General features: G+C 48.9%; 1 protein-coding gene across 1 annotated transcript in view; it reads left to right on the forward strand.

Moving 5' to 3' along the window:
- Window positions 1–2708: 2708 nt before the first annotated feature.
- Window positions 2709–14606, forward strand: part of LOC307084805 (uncharacterized protein) — a gene marked incomplete at both ends in the record, with an annotated part of 151199 nt that continues 139301 nt past the window's right edge. Inside the window, one exon of the mRNA XM_079749308.1 lies at window positions 2709–2871. Coding sequence (XP_079605434.1) covers window positions 2709–2871 — 163 coding nt within the window. The remainder of the gene's footprint in view (window positions 2872–14606) is intronic.

The following is a 14606-nucleotide window of genomic DNA, read 5'->3' on the forward strand; positions in this document are numbered from 1 at the left end:
TAGCACATCTCTCCCCCCCCTCCATCGTTCGCTCCGTTTGTCCCGATGCCATCAGCAGTCTGACTGCGTCTCCCCTCCCGTCTCTCTCTCCCTTCGCTCCATCCCCCTCGTCTCTTCTCCTCCAGCATTATCCTTGCTGCCTCTGACTGCGTATCGCCGTGGTAACAGCAGCTGGGTCCAAGTCCCCCCCCGGTCCACAACAGCTGTGTCGCCCTCGGCAACCACATCATCCCCTCTCCTCCTCCTCCTACTCGTCCACCACCTCTTCCTCTCCGTCCCGCTCCGTGTATCTCGCTCAATTTGACTCGTTCTCTTCCTCCCTCTCTTTCTCTCTCTCTCTTTGTGGGGATTGATGGTTGTCTCCCTCCATGTCTCTCTCTCTGCCCTCCATGTCTCTCTGCTGAGGGCTGATCTATGTGACATCTGGAGCAGAGCTTCTCTAGAACAACAAAATGGGATTCACAAAAACGGCTCAGAGAAAGAGAAAGAGAGCGAGAGAGGTTAGACAGTACAGAGACAGGTCATTAAGGAGCAGGTAGGGGTTAGACAGTACAGAGACAGGTCATTAAGGAGCAGGTAGGGGTTAGACAGTAAAGAGACCGGTCATTAGGGAGCAGGTAGGGGTTAGACAGCACAGAGACAGGTCATTAAGGAGCAGGTAGGGGTTAGACAGTACAGAGACAGGTCATTAAGGAGCAGGTAGGGGTTAGACAGTACAGAGACAGGTCATTAAGGAGCAGGTAGGGGTTAGACAGTACAGAGACAGGGCATTAAGGAGCAGGTAGGGGTTAGACAGTACAGAGACAGGTCATTAAGGAGCAGGTAGGGGTTAGACAGTACAGAGACAGGTCATTAAGGAGCAGGGAGGGGTTAGACAGTACAGAGACAGGTCATTAGGGAGCAGGTAGGGGTTAGACAGTACAGAGACAGGTCATTAAGGAGCAGGTAGGGCTATCTCTCTCTCTCTCTCTCTCTCTCTCTCTCTATATATATATATATATATATATATATATATATATATATATATATATTTAGTTTCCATAGTAACACCATTGTCTTGAAAACAAGTTCAGAGATTTTTTCTCCTCAGGGCTCTGGGAGAAAAAATGAAAATAATAAAAAAGTCTTTAAGAGAATCGTGCAGGAGAGAAGCAGACAGATGAACCTCCTCTGCTGGATGGACTCTGAGAGGATGGATCAGAGAACCATGCATAATGTACCTCTACAAGAGAGCCCTCTCCCTCTGACAGACAGACAGACAGACAGACAGACAGACGGACAGACGGACAGACAGACAGACAGACAGACAGACAGACAGACAGACAGACAGACAGACAGACAGACAGATGGACAGACAGACAGACAGACACATATACGTACAGTCCATAAAGTCACACAGACAGACGGACAGACAGACACATAGACAGACAGGCAGACAGACAGACAGGCAGACAGACAGACAGACAGACAGGCAGACAGACAGACAGACAGACACACAGACAGACAGACACACAGACAGACAGACACACAGACACACAGACACATAGACAGGCAGACAGTCTCTCCCTCTGATACATGGTTTTATTTGCTAGTCAGCCTGGCTGGCTTGCTAGCTTTGTGGGAGCTTTCGCAAAGGCAAGGTTATTATGGTCTGTGTTCACTAGATGAGGAGCTGGTGTGGGAGCCATCACCCTGACCACGGAGGCTCATGTAGCCATAGCGACCTAGCCAGCCAAACAGAAAGAGTACGGCTGGAGGGACGCGATCCCTGCCACAGCGCAGAAGAAACAGTCTGAGGAACCAGATCGATCCCATACTCTGATCTAGGCTCAGTCAGCTCTCTCTCTCTCTCTCTCTCTCTCTCTCTCTCTCTCTCTCTCTTTCTCAATATATATTTATAAACAGTCTTCAAAGCTATTTTCACTACACAAATATTGTTGAAAAGAGGATTTTTTAAAATGTCATGTTTTTAGCAGAAAGTTTATTACACACACACACACACACACCTACACACACACACCCACCCACACACACACACACACACACACACACACACACACACACACACACACACACACACACATTACTTAATGTTATAAACGTGGAAGATACTCTTCCCACACACACACACGCACACACACACACACACACACACACACACACACACACACACACACACACACACACACACACACACACACACACACACACACACACACGCAAACGCCTGATGCTGCACCTGATTCCGAACTCATTCCGGACCCCTCTCTCTCCCCCCCCTCCCTCCATTCACCTCCTCCCACATCCCTCTCCGTATCATTCTTACATTTCTCTCACCCGTGCCTCCCCTCTCCCTCTTTCTCTCCATCCTCTGTTGCCACGGCAGCAGAGTGCAGAGGGGGGAGTGGGGGGCAACGTGGCTGCAAATGTCAGTGATTGGTCGACTGCTTGTGCGAGTGAGAGAGCTGCACGCAGAGATAAAGTATAGTGTGTGTGTATGTGTGTGTGTGTGTGTGTGTGTGTGTGTGGGTGTGTGTGGGTGTGCGCGAGTGTGTGTGTGTGTGTGTGTGTGTGTGTGTGTGGGTGGGTGTGTGTGTGTGTGTGTGTGTGTGTGTGTGTGTGTGTGCTCATGTGTGTGTGTGTGCCCATTGTCGACAAACAAACACGACGAGTGGACCCAAATAAATGCACACTATAGGCAGACCATAATGAGCTGTGTCGCTACGGGCAACCACCCGACTAACGACCACTTCAGAGTCCGGGTCGAACACATCAGCCACCAGCATTCCTGGAGGCCCTACACCTCCTGTCCATCAAGAGGACACTCCAAAACCAATCAGAGCCTCTCGGAGGCGGGGCCAAGCCGACATGGTAGTGGATCAATTAACGTCAATCACAGAGGAACACATAAAAGGTTCCATTCCCACCGGTAGAGCAAGGCATTAACCTGGCAGGGTGAGTGGTTCCATTCCCATTGCTATAGGATTCAAATCCAAGCCATTCCTAGTGCCTCACAAAGGAAGACAATGCAATAATAAATTTAATCACATTATTCATATTATTGTGATTATGATATCTGCAGTAAGATGTCAATATAGGATGTGTGGGTTCTATATTTATAGATCTATCGCTTTATACATTGACACCCGAGCCGCTGACGAAAGACCTAGATTTGGACGAAAGACCAAATCTAGATTGGTCCTCCGAACGTCACGCTGCGCCATGGCAACCGCTGATAAACAGGGGCAAGCGACGAGAGAGAGAGAGAGAGAGAGAGAGAGAGGGGCCGATCGCTCGTCAAACTCTGATCGACACGTTGGGCCGGAGTCACGTCCGAGTGCTGATGTCTGACATCAGAGAGAGGAGTCCCTCACGATGTCTGGTCACCCTCCAGGCGAACGGTGGACCGGGACCCAGGACTGAGCCCTCACAGATATTGACCTCATTATTTTAACTTTCTTATGTTGTTATTGGGCGGTAGTAGCTCAGGAGGTAGAGGGGGATGGCTGGTAACCTGAAGGTTGCTGGTTTGATCGAGTGTCAAAGTGTCCTCGAACGAGGGGCCTCACCCTGACTGCTCCCGAAGATTTGGCTGTCGCTCTGCCTGGCTGAGTCCGCCGTCGGTGTGTGGATGAAGGGTGAATTTGAGGCAGTATTGTAAAGCGCTTTGAGGGGCCAATAGGTTCGGAAAGAGCTGTATAAATACAGGGCATTTACATTTTTGCTAATAGTTCACCATCAGAATGGAACAGAGTCGCTTAGCGTCGGGCAAGGACTGCAGTCATGGGGTTTGAACCTAGAACCTTTGGGCCAGGACCTAGAACCTTTGGGCCGGGTCCTAGAACCTTTGGGCCAGGACCTAGAACGTTTCGCTCTGGTGCTATCTGCCCCCTGCTAGTCCCAGGACCGCCCTGGTCAGCCCACTGATAAACACAAGTATGTAGGACCAAATCCTCCACAACAGCTCTGACGGTCCTAAAAATAACACAACAGCAAACAAAACGTCAAAGCCCACAATCCCAGACCTTTCAAAATAAGAGCCCAGTCTTCTAGCGTCCCTGCGGTCGGATTGAGAGCCCAGTCTGCCCTGCTGTTCCAGTTAAGTGCTAAACGCTTGGCAGTGGTTCTGCTCTCTCCTCCCAGCATCCACCTCTCTTCCAACTCCTCCATCTCATCCTGGCAGCCCTCCACCCCTGAGAGCGGCCAGAGGTCAGCCTTTCTCTCTCCCTCATCCCTCCGTCAGCTCCTCCATCCTTCCTCCAGCTCTCCCCCCTCTGTGGTCCTCTATCTCCAGCTCAGCCTCTCTCTACCAGCTCAGCCTCTCTCTCTCTACCACCTCAGCCTCTCTCTACCAGCCCAGCCTCTCTCTACCAGCTCAGCCTCTCTCTCTACCACCTCAGCCTCTCTCTACCAGCTTAGCCTCTCTCTCTCTCTACCAGCTCAGCCTCTCTCTACCAGCTCAGCCTCTCTCTACCAGCTCAGCCTCTCTCTCTCTACCAGCTCAGCCTCTCTCTACCAGCTCAGCCTCTCTCTACCAGCTCAGCCTCTCTCTATCAGCTCAGCCTCTCTCTCTCTACCAGCTCAGCCTCTCTCTACCAGCTCAGCCTCTCTCTATCAGCTCAGCCTCTCTCTACCAGCTCAGCCTCTCTCCCAGAGAGACTGCCCCTTCAGGGCAGAACCTACAGTAAAGTGACCTAAGGTAGAGTAACCTACAGTACAGTAACTTATAGTAAGGTAACCTACAGTAAAGTGACCTATAGTAGAGTAACCTACAGTAACCTACAGTAAAGTGACCTATAGTACAGTTGCCTACAGTACATTAACCTACAGTAACCCCACAGTACAGTGACTTACAGTCTTTTTCTAATTGTAATTTATTTAATTCAAAACAGGGACGGTGCACAATAAGGCACTAATCTTCTTCAATAAGAGAACATGCATTGTGCCAGGTTCTAGCAGATATCTATTTTCCACCTGTAGTTCCTGGGCAGGTTGAAGGAATAGTACATAAAAAATGTATAGAAAAATAAAACATAAGTAAAATAACAGAACAAAGCTAAGGGACAATATATAAAATAGATAAATAGTACAGTGACCTACAGTACAATGGCCTATAGTAGCATACAGTAGAGTGACCTACAGTGACCTACAATAACCTACAGTACAGTAGCCTACAGTTCAGTGACCTACAGTAACCGTTAGTACAGTAACTTACAGTAAGGTAACCTACAATAACCTACAGTACAGTAACCTACAGTACAATGACCTACAGTAGCCTACATTACAGTAACCTACAGTAACCTACAGTACAGTGTGATGGAAAATCCACATGTTACGTTTTTCTTTATGAACTTAGGTTTTGTATACTATTTTGTGTATCGTCTTGCCACCTTGCTATTCTGCAGGGTCGTCTAAAATGTAAATCTTAGTGTTTCGTGTGATGTAATCTGGTTTCTCATTCCGTTCCCGTGTTGTCGGTTGTTTGGTTTGGGCCTGTTTTCCTTGACCCCCTGGGGAGCACAGAGAAGCAAAGGGTGGTAAGGAACGTCTGCAACCCCTTATTTATGACATCCTGAGGAACTTCAATCAATAGATTACCATCTGGTTAACAAAGGCTTTTGGTTTATTGGGGGACAGCTGCCCTCAAGAACCCAATCTAAGTGTATAAGAACTCCTGACTTTAGCCACTCAGAGTAACCTACAGTAACCTACTGTATATTAACCTTCAGTACAGTAACTTACAGTAAGGTAATCTACAGTAACCTACAGTAACCTAGAGTACAGTAGCCTACAGTACAGCGGCCTACAGTAGCCTACATTAGAGTTACCTACAGTAGCCTACTGTACAGTAACCTACAGTAAGTTAACCAACAGTAACCTACGATACAGTAGCCTACAGTACAGGGACCTACAGTAGCGTCACTTGCTGTTGCCAGATATGAAACAAATTGGAATACATTCATAGCGACGTCAGCCATTGAAGCAAGAAAATGAACTGGATCAACTGGGATTTACCAGACTCTACCGGCTCCCTAAAGACCTCCATGATTAGAGCCCAGCTAACTTTGAATAATTGGACCTAGACTTATGTGGTGTTAACTACCCATTAGTCTTTGATTATGAATACAATTGCCTGTAATCACAGTTAATAAATTAAGAGTGTGTATGCTCCACGACCTCTGGGTCTGCGTGAAGGACAGCCAGCGACCCCCATCCCCTCCCTCTGGTACTTCAAGGCACTGTTTGAGCTCTCGGGGAAATCAACTATTTATTTGGTTTCCAGGTTGCTGTCGGGAACGTGAGCAGAATGAACATCAAACAGGTTTTCCCTCTGTACCCACGTTAAACAACCTGTCATCATATGAAAGCTGAGCTCCTCGTGAAGACAACACCAGACGGGGACCTGCTCATCCCTCTGAACCAGTCCACCTCACCCTAACCCATGACCCATTTCACCTAACCCTAAGCCTTAGTCTAACCCTAAACCTAATCCTAACCCTTACCAGTCCACCTTACCCTAACCCTAAGCCTAACCCTAAGCCTAAACCTAAGCCTAACCCTAACCAGTCCACCTTACCCTAACCCTAAACCTAACCCTAAGCCTAAACCTAACCCTAAGCCTAACCCTAACCCTAGGCCTAACCCTAACCCTAACCCTAGGCCTAACCCTAACCCTAACCCTACCCCAAGCCTAACCCTAGCCCTAAATCTAAGCCTAAGCCTAACCCTAGCCCTAAATCTAAGCCTAAGCCTAACCCTAACCCTAAGCCTAACCCTGTTGCCGAGGCCTCGCTCTCTGGGGGAACATCGTGCTTCTCTGCTGGGATTCGCCTGCCGGAATGAGTTTCTGTTGCCGTCGTTTTTATTCAATCAAGATCTTTCTGGAAGGAGTTTCTGAATCACGATGATGTTGCTCATGGGCGCCAAAAGCTCCCATCCCCCCGCCCCCCCATCCCCGAAACACAAACAAAATCTTCCACTGCAGCTAAACACTAGTTTATCTTCACTTTGCTGTGATTACATCAAATTGTTCCATAATTCAGCGTAAACGCGTCTCTGAGCAGGTGCCATTGAGGCCATTAGAGGAGCGGAGATAAACCAACACTTCAGAACATCACATGATAATAAATCCTAATGAATATCACTTCAGAGGACACCCCAGACGCCAGAGCTCCGCACTTTAACTACGAGTACAAGCTACTTTCACCTAACGACCGCATCACTCAGCCCATTCTGCTCCTCCTCCCTGGGTAAGGCTGCTTCCTCTTTATTTGTCACTTGCTAACCTGTCAGGCGTCGTGCTGTTCTCCTAAAATATGTTATTTACCTACATTACCCAGAAGGACTTTCATCAACGCCTTCTGTTTCATGAGTCAGGACACCAAGGTGTTGCCTTCTGGGAATACGAGGCTGACGGTGTGGCCGAAAAAAGACACTAAGTGAGGCTAAGTTTGATCGTCTGGCTTGCTTGAGTTTGTAAAACATGCTAAATGCCACCATTTCAGCCACTAAACTGTCTTTTACTGTTGATGATTAAAATGCATATCATTCATTGACTCATTTATACACACTTATTCGGTGTTGTACGTTTTTGCACTAATTAAATAGTACTTAACATGTTGTAGCGTCTTATCCTAGCTATCTTTGTTGTATACAGGGAATGGGTTAACCTAGCGTTTGTTAGTGCTTGGCACTAGGCTCTATGAACATCCTTACTGTACCAACAGAGATATATTGATTGTTCTCTTTGTTCTGAAAATTGGACTTATTGTAGGTCGCTCTGGAGAAAAGCGTCGGATAAACGCCCTGAAAGTAAATGTCAGTGTAGTTCTACACGACTCAACAATACAAAGTGACCACGTGAGTAGAGTATTATGGGATGGCATTTGGCTGTCTCTGGTCCCTAGTGCCACCGTACTCTTACGCTCTGTGAGCCAGGTCCACCAGGCCACGCCCCCACGGCCAGGTGGAGAACGACGCGGAGGAGCACACTGGTGTTCGGCCAAAGCAGCAGGGAGAGATCAGGACCCCGGCCATCCCGTCCTGAAGCCATCTGTCTCTCACACCTCCACCTGCGGCCGTCCTGCTGACGCTAGTCCTCTGCTCTGCCACACTATCTCTGTGCCTGCATCTACCCAATCACAGCTGTCGCTGTGGGTCCTGTAATTGACAGTTGAGTGTGATTGGATGAATCCTAATGACTCAATTATCCACCATAACTTTCACATTACTTCCTTGCCGTAATTGCCTTCATGCAATTAGTACCAATTAGGATCCGTCACCTCCAGCTCAATCCTCAGTTTGTTTTGTCAGGTAAGCATATCACTGAATATTTAACTAATTGTGTATCAAGCACTTACTGGGTGAGGACCGAAACACCTCCGATCTGCTGGTGCGTTACGCTTCAGCTCTGAGCACCTCAGAGACCACAGCTCTACGGCCCAAACAACCAGCCTCTGGTGGCTGTGGATCGCCTCATATCTACAGACCCTTCTGGGCTCTATCTAGCACCAGATATTAACATGTACATAGACTAGAGTACAGGTAGATATTAACATGTACATAGACTACAGTACAGGTAGATATTAACATGTAGAAAGACCAGAGGACAGGTAGATATTAACATGTAGATAGACCAGAGAATATGTAGATATTAACATGTAGATAGGCTAGAAGACAGGTAGATATCAACATGTAGATAGACTACAGAATATGTAGATAATATCATGCAGTAGCTCAGAGAACAGGTAGATATTAACATGCAGTAGCTCAGAGAACAGGTCAATATTAACATGTAGATAGACCAGAGAGCAGGTAGACATTAACATGCAGTAGACCAGAGTACAGGTAGATATTAACATGTTTACCGGAGCACATGGGAGAATGCTTTTTAGCCCATAACGACAGACTGGCCACCAGGTAAAGACGACCTCCTCCCCAACACACACTGGTGTCACATCGACTCCTGAACCAACTGTTTGCATAATGGCTCAAGTCATTTCACAATAAAGGCCTCCTGCCGTTCGCTCCGTGGGCCGCTGGCTGACTGAATGCAGCAGTGGGCTGGCTGACTTGGTAATTGGCCACCAGTAGTTTTCAAGGGCAGCTCTTGTGCCTGTTGAAGCTATTCTGAGCCAACCACACTTAATAGACTAGCCTGTAGAGCTAGCAGGCTGAATAGCATGCCGTGTGGGGATAGTGATGCTAGCTGACAGGACGGACGTTCCAACAACACGGAGACCAACAGCAAAACTAAAAGCAACAAACAGAGGGGATAGTGTAACTAAATGGGTTTCGGTGTCTGGCGTCACTATAGTAGCTAGCCTTGTGTAGCATAGCTTAGTTAGTTTAGTGGAATGTAGTTTTGTGTAGCATAGAGCTTAGCGTAGTTAAGTTTAGCATCGTTCCCTCTGTACCCACCAGCTTGGAGTGCTATACTGCATGTTGAACAGCATAGTGCTTATATACATATATATATACATATATATATATATATATAAAAATCTCTATCATTAGGGGAGATGATTTCACGCGTTTCCTTCTGACAGTGATACTGCCTGAGGCGCGCGCGCACACACACACACACACACACACACACACACACACACACACACACACACACACACACACACACACACACACACACACACACACACACACACACACACACAGGTTTTGATGTGCCTTCACAGTGGGTGCCAAGACAAAAGAATTACCGGCTATAATTATGTAAATCTACCTGTCAATCAGAGAGCGAGCGAGAGTGAGAGAAAGAGAGACAGAGAGAGAGAGAGAGAGAGAGAGAGAGAGAGAGAGAGAGAGAGAGAGAGAGAGAGAGAACATTGGATAATCAAAGAGCAGCAGGTGTGTATAAGGAGTCCCGTCTGTCTGCTCTGCTGTGGTTGGAGTGACAGGCAGTAGAGATTATTATAACCTACTAACCAGCTCAGTTCAGCCACTAACCGACGTGCTCCCTAACCCATAAGGTGACAGGCAGTAGAGATCGTTATAACCTACTAACCAGCTCAGTTCAGCCACTAACCGACGTGCTCACTAACCCTTGAGGTCAAAGTTGACCACTGCAACGTTACGACAGAGCACTCAAACTGATCGCCACGGCGACGTTACGGCACAGCTCTGTCTATAAAAGCCGCGGTGTGGAAGCGAACGCTCTGCACCAGGACTATCGTACGGATTGCTGACCAAACAAACCCCCTCCCCCCTCCACTCTGCACGGTTCTGAGTGCTGCGTGGCTAACAGGCTAACAGGCTAACAGGCTAACAGGCTAGGCTTAGAGGTAGAGAGCGAACACACGACTGATCCCTGGACGCTCCCTCGGGCTATGCCGAGCAAGGACAAGCAAGGACAGAGCGCAACACAGGCCTCCTCCTCCTCTTCCACCACCGCCTCCTCCTCTTCCACCAGCTCCTCCTCCTCCTCCTCCTCCTCCTCCTCCTCCTCCTCCTCCTCCTCCTCTTCCACCACCGCCTCCTCCTCTTCCACCAGCTCATCCTCCTCCTCCTCCTCCTCCTCCTCCTCCTCCTCCTCTTCCACCACCGCCTCCTCCTCTTCCACCACCGCCTCCTCCTCCTCCTCTTCCACCACCGCCTCCTCCTCTTCCACCAGCTCCTCCTCCTCCGCCTCCTCCTCTTCCACCACCGCCTCCTCCTCCTCCTCCTCTTCCACCAGCTCCTCCTCCTCCTCCTCCTCCTCTTCCACCACCGCCTCCTCCTCTTCCACCAGCTCCTCCTCCTCCTCCTCCTCCTCCTCTTCCACCACCGCCTCCTCCTCTTCCACCAGCTCCTCCTCCTCCTCCTCCTCCTCCTTCTACTCCTCTTCCACCACCGCCTCCTCCTCTTCCACCAGCTCCTCCTCCTCCTCCTCCTCCTCTTCCACCACCACCTCCTCCTCCTCTTCCACCACCTCCCCCTCCTCCTCCACCAGCTCCTCCTCCTCCTCCTCCTCCTCCTCCTCTTCCACCACCACCTCCTCCTCCTCCTCCTCCTCCTCCTCCTCCCCCACCACCTCCCCCTCCTTCTCCTCCTCCTCCTCTTCCACCACCACCTCCTCCTCCTCTTCCACCACCTCCCCCTCCTCCTCCACCAGCTCCACCTCCTACTCCTCCACCAACTCCTCGTCCTCTTCCTCGTCCTCTTCCTCTGGGTGCGTGTCACCCGTGAGCCAACATCTAGATGGTTTGTGGGGGGAGTCATCTGCGCCGATGGCGAGGGAGCCATGTTGGATATGAAATGCGCACCACCTCCACACACACTGTGGTGTAACGCTCCACCTCCACACACACACACCGTGGTGTAACACACCTCCACACACACACAAACACACACACCGTGGTGTAACACACCTCCACACACAACGTGGTGTAAAACACCTCCACACACACCGTGACCTCCACAAACACACCGTGGTGTAACACTCCACCTCCACACCGTGGTGTAACACACCTCCATACACACCGTGACCTCCACAAACACACCGTGGTGTAACACTCCACCTCCACACCGTGGTGTAACACACCTCCATACACACCGTGCGTTGGCCTCGCCTCTCGCCCTCCTGTCTCCTCAGTCCGACTTCCGAGGTCAACGTCACGACGAGAAGGCGCCGCGGGTTTGAAGCAGAGGGGAGAGTTCACAAGCCGCTCTGCAGAGACCGGCAAACACATCCACCTGTGTTCTGTGAATGATGCTCTAGTAACAGCGAGCGTTCCGGATCCACCAGTGTTCTGTGAATGATGCTCTAGTAACAGCGAGCGTTCCGGATCCACCAGTGTTCTGTGAATGATGCTCTAGTAACAGCGACCGTTCCAGATCCACCAGTGTTCTGTGAATGATACTCTAGGAACAGCGAGCGTTCCGGATCCACCAGTGTTCTGTGAATGATGCTCTAGTAACAGCGAGCGTTCCGGATCCACCAGTGTTCTGTGAATGATGCTCTAGTAACAGCGAGCGTTCCGGATCCACCAGTGTTCTGTGAATGATGCTCTAGTAACAGCGAGCGTTCCAGATCCACCTGTGTTCTGTGAATGATGCTCTAGTAATAGCGAGCGTTCCAGATCCACCTGTGTTCTGTGAATGATGCTCTAGTAACAGCGAGCGTTCCAGATCCACCAGTGTTCTGTGAATGATGCTCTAGTAACAGCGAGCGTTCCGGATCCACCTGTGTTCTGTGAATGATGCTCTAGTAACAGCGAGCGTTCCTGATCCGATAAGTATTTCTGGGTTCACTGGCCCGTGGAGAGAGGACAGAGCGGAGCGCCGAGGAACAGGCTCCCATCTTCTCAGACTCCTCGGATCGTTGGCGACGTTTCACACAGGAAGCCCGTCGTTTGAAGTGTTGGTGGAACCACGGGGTCTTCTGGAGAACTCTCCAGTGACAGCCTGACCTCGGGGGAACCTCCTCCTCCTCGTCCTACCAGCCTCCCCATGACCTCAGACCCCCGGTGTGCCCCCCGACCCCGTCTGAACCAGGCGGTGCCTCCCGCCGACCGCTGGAGGTCTGGCTTCATGTCTGCCAGACTCTTTATCACACATCCTTTGCCTCCTCCTCCTCGTCGCGGTGGGAGAGAGGGCCGTCCATGTCAAGCAGGCAGCGTTATATTATCCATATGCTACATTTACATTGCGTTCCTTTAGCAGACGCTTTTAACCCATTCCCCGTATACAACACAGATAGCTAGGTTAACCCATTCCCCGTATACAACACAGATAGCTAGGTTAACCCATTCACCGTATACAACACAGATAGCTAGGTTAACCCATTCCCCGTATACAACACAGATAGCTAGGTTAACCCATTCCCCGTACACAACACAGATAGCTAGGTTAACCCATTCCCCGTATACAACACAGATAGCTAGGTTAACCCATTCCCAGTATACAACAGATAGCTAGGTTAACCCATTCCCCGTATACAACACAGATAGCTAGGTTAACCCATTCCCCGTACACAACACAGATAGCTAGGTTAACCCATTCCCCGTACACAACACAGATAGCTAGGTTAACCCATTCCCCGTATACAACACAGAGAGCTAGGTTAACCCATTCCCAGTATACAACACAGATAGCTAGGTTAACCCATTCCCCGTATACAACACAGATAGCTAGGTTAACCCATTCCCAGTATACAACAGATAGCTAGGTTAACCCATTCCCCGTATACAACACAGATAGCTAGGTTAACCCATTCCCCGTACACAACACAGATAGCTAGGTTAACCCATTACCAGTATACAACACAGATAGCTAGGTTAACCCATTCCCAGTATACAACACAGATAGCTAGGTTAACCCATTCCCAGTATACAACAGATAGCTAGGTTAACCCATTCCCCGTATACAACACAGATAGCTAGGTTAACCCATTCCCCGTACACAACACAGATAGCTAGGTTAACCCATTCCCAGTATACAACACAGATAGCTAGGTTAACCCATTCCCAGTATACAACAGATAGCTAGGTTAACCCATTCCCCGTATACAACAGAGATAGCTAGGTTAACCCATTCCCCGTACACAACACAGATAGCTAGGTTAACCCATTCCCAGTATACAACAGATAGCTAGGTTAACCCATTCCCCGTATACAACACAGATAGCTAGGTTAACCCATTCCCCGTATACAACACAGATAGCTAGGTTAACCCATTCCCCGTATACAACACAGATAGCTAGGTTAACCCATTCCCAGTATACAACACAGACAGCTAGGTTAACCCATTCCCACTTTACAACACAGATAGCTAGGTTAACCCATTCCCCGTATACAACACAGATAACTAGGTTAACCCATTCCCCGTATACAACACAGATAGATAGGTTAACCCATTCCCCGTATACAACGCAGATAGCTAGGTTAACCCATTCCCAGTATACAACACAGATAGCTAGGTTAACCCATTCCCCGTACACAACACAGATAGCTAGGTTAACCCATTACCAGTATACAACACAGATAGCTAGGTTAACCCATTCCCAGTATACAACAGATAGCTAGGTTAACCCATTCCCCGTATACAACACAGATAGCTAGGTTAACCCATTCCCCGTATACAACACAGATAGCTAGGTTAACCCATTCCCCGTATACAACACAGATAGATAGGTTAACCCATTCCCCGTATTCAACGCAGATAGCTAGGTTAACCCATTCCCAGTATACAACACAGATAGCTAGGTTAACCCATTCCCAGTATACAACACAGATAGCTAGGTTAACCCATTCCCACTTTACAACACAGATAGCTAGGTTAACCCATTCCCCGTATACAACACAGATAACTAGGTTAACCCATTCCCAGTATACAACACAGATAGCTAGGTTAACCCATTCCCCGTATACAACACAGATAGCTAGGTTAACCCATTCCCCGTATACAACACAGATAGATAGGTTAACCCATTCCCCGTATACAACACAGATAGCTAGGTTAACCCATTCCCAGTATACAACACAGATAGCTAGGTTAACCCATTCCCACTTTACAACACAGATAGCTAGGTTAACCCATTCCCCGTATACAACACAGATAGCTAGGTTAACCCATTCCCAGTATACAACACAGATAGATAGGTTAACCCATTC

Source organism: Pollachius pollachius (assembly GCF_949987615.1).
Source record: "Pollachius pollachius genome assembly, chromosome: 13".
NCBI classification, from domain to species: domain Eukaryota; kingdom Metazoa; phylum Chordata; class Actinopteri; order Gadiformes; family Gadidae; genus Pollachius; species Pollachius pollachius.